The sequence below is a fragment of the Salpingoeca rosetta genome, assembly GCF_000188695.1.
Source record: "Salpingoeca rosetta unplaced genomic scaffold supercont1.110, whole genome shotgun sequence".
NCBI lineage: Eukaryota > Choanoflagellata > Craspedida > Salpingoecidae > Salpingoeca > Salpingoeca rosetta.
In genome coordinates, this window is record NW_004754824.1 from 1 (window position 1) to 2,500 (window position 2,500).

At 55.6% G+C, this 2,500-nt stretch overlaps 1 protein-coding gene across 1 annotated transcript in view; it reads right to left on the reverse strand.

The window, feature by feature from the left end:
* Nucleotides 1-212: 212 nt before the first annotated feature.
* The window catches only part of PTSG_11485 (uncharacterized protein), a gene marked incomplete at both ends in the record, with an annotated part of 3,914 nt that continues 1,626 nt past the window's right edge, over nt 213-2,500 (reverse strand). Inside the window, 8 exons of the mRNA XM_004987432.1 lie at nt 213-500; nt 727-818; nt 930-1,051; nt 1,292-1,367; nt 1,490-1,559; nt 1,751-1,804; nt 2,034-2,207; nt 2,368-2,480. Of these exons, the coding sequence (XP_004987489.1) occupies nt 213-500; nt 727-818; nt 930-1,051; nt 1,292-1,367; nt 1,490-1,559; nt 1,751-1,804; nt 2,034-2,207; nt 2,368-2,480 (989 nt within the window). The remainder of the gene's footprint in view (nt 501-726; nt 819-929; nt 1,052-1,291; nt 1,368-1,489; nt 1,560-1,750; nt 1,805-2,033; nt 2,208-2,367; nt 2,481-2,500) is intronic.

A 2,500-nucleotide genomic window follows, 5' to 3' on the forward strand; every position in this document is an offset into this window, starting at 1 on the left:
ATTGGACCTCTCATGCCCAGCAATAAACAGCATCGGACAACCTTGATTGTGTATTTCTGCTGCCTCAAACTATCACGCAGTGCCCATCCCGTCTTCAGCACACACACACAGACACACACAGACACACACAGTTACACAGACACACATCCACACAGACACGCACGGTTACACAGACACATACACACACAGTTACACAGACACACAGGCACAACTCAAGCCATTGTGGATTTGCTGAAGAGGTCAACTGTGATTGCGGAGAGAAAGGCGGGAATGGAGTGGAAACGGTGCAGATTCGCAAGAATGCGCTCATCCAGCGATGCGGAGAATTGCGTTTCAAGGAGTTGCAGCCCTTGCGGAGACGAAGCAAAGAGGAGATAGTCATCGGCGGACTCCGCGTACATCGAGTGCAGCCGGTACCTTGAGGCTTGTACCACGTCAATCTGGTAGCCCAGCAGCTCGTAGCACGCTTCGCGGAACTCGCGCACGTTGTTGTTGAACACCTGAGTTGATCGTCAGGAAACCCGTGCGCACGCATGGCGGAAACGGAGGGGTGCAGTCAGCTGTGCTACGCGCGAGCAAAATGGCAAAGGCGAAGTCACATTGCAGAGATGCCAAAGCGATCACGCACACACACACACACACACGCACACACACACACACACACACACACACACACACGCACACACACACACACACACACACACACACACACAAGCACATGCTGACCTCTTTGAGGCGCTTGAGGCGAATATCGCGCTGTTCCACTTCGCGCTCGAGCTCTTTCACGCGATCCTGCAGTTTTGGATCCACAACAGACCCTTTCAACACACACACACACACACACACATATGAGTGTGTGGGAACAGTGGAGCAACATGAACAGGTATGGAATGGACAGCCTGCAAGTTGCATGGAATGAGCCCCGTCACCCTTGCTCCGTGAGACCAACAAGGCACCTGCTGTCGATGCTGCACCCTTTGCGAGCTGTTCACGCAGGTGGTCGCGCTCCTGCTTCAACCGCGAGATCTCCGTCTTGCGCGCTTCCTCCGCCCTATGAGCAAAGCGCCGGTGTTGCCGTCACTGGTGAGCAACTCGTTATTGCATGGGGGGGGGGGGCTTGGTGCGCGCGCGTGTATTGTTGTTGTTGTTGTTGTTGTTGGTGGTGGTGGTGGTCTGCCTGTGTGTGTGTGTGTGTGTGTGTGTGTGTGTGTGTGTTTGGGAAGGGTTCTGCAGCATCGCACGTGCAACGGAGCAAAAACACATCCGCCACAGATGCTCCGAGCAGTTTTACCATGCGATGGGGTTTGACTTGAGGTGCAGGATTTTCGTACGGCGCGGATCAACAGTTTCTCCGGCTGCTGTTGCTGCTGTTTGGAGGTTAATCTCAGTGCACATGAGAGTTGGTCCCGAGGTAGCAGGCAGGTGCAAGGCAAGCGCCAAGCAGGGCAGCCATGCACGCAGAGCAAAGCATCAATTGGGGGTCTCTCACGTTCGTCAGCATCCGTGTTCATTGCGCTGTCGCGCTCGCGTTTCAGGCGCTCAAGCTCCTTCTCGCGCTCCTGCGGATGTGTGGTGCGATGCCCGGGAAGACGAACAGTAGGGGGGGGGGGGGAGAAGGGGTGGCGGTGGAAGTGGAGGCGGAGGCAGAGGAGCGGAGAATGAGCATGGCCACATCAGCGCAGAAGATGCATGCAAGGGCTCGAGCAGGAAAAAAAAAAAAAAACACAAGACCGTGAGCAGCGAGACGCACCGCCAGGGTTCCCTGCAGTCGCAGCATCTCCGCTTCGAGCTTCTTGTGGTGCTCCTACAAACCAACGTGGGACACAAATAAGCGTGATTACCAAGGCGCGCCCACTCACACACACACACATGCACACACACACGTGCACACACACACACACACGCACACATGCACACACACACACACGCACACATGCACACACACACGCACACAGACAGTTGGGGCCAAACGTGCATGACGTGCAAAAGGACAGAAGGCTGTTTATTGCAGCAGCATATTGAGAGGAACTGACCTGGTACTCCTTGAGGTGCTTTGACACCTTCTGCTCCGCGGTGGCCTTGGAAAAGCTCTCTTGGTGTTCCACCATCTTCATGCTCAGGTCCTGCACCTTGTCTCGCTCAGACCGCAGGTACTGGCACTGCCGCTCCAGCGCCGCTGCCCGGCTCTCAAGCGCAGACACCGAAGCCTGCGCACATGGACAAGCAGGGCATGGTGGTGTGTGTTGTGGGGGTGTGGGAGTGGGTGGTGGGAAACGGAGAGGAAATATGTTTGCGCAAGCGGCTCAAGGCAGTAACTTCTCTGAGGCGCGGTCATCGACTTACACACAACAGCAACACCAACAACACCTTCATCTCCGATTCCTTTGTATGCGCCTGTTCCAGCTGCGCGTGTGCACTCGATAGCTTCTGCTGCAGCGCCTTGGACTCAAGTTCAAACTGTTGTGCGCGGTTGCGACACACTGAAAACACATCACACACG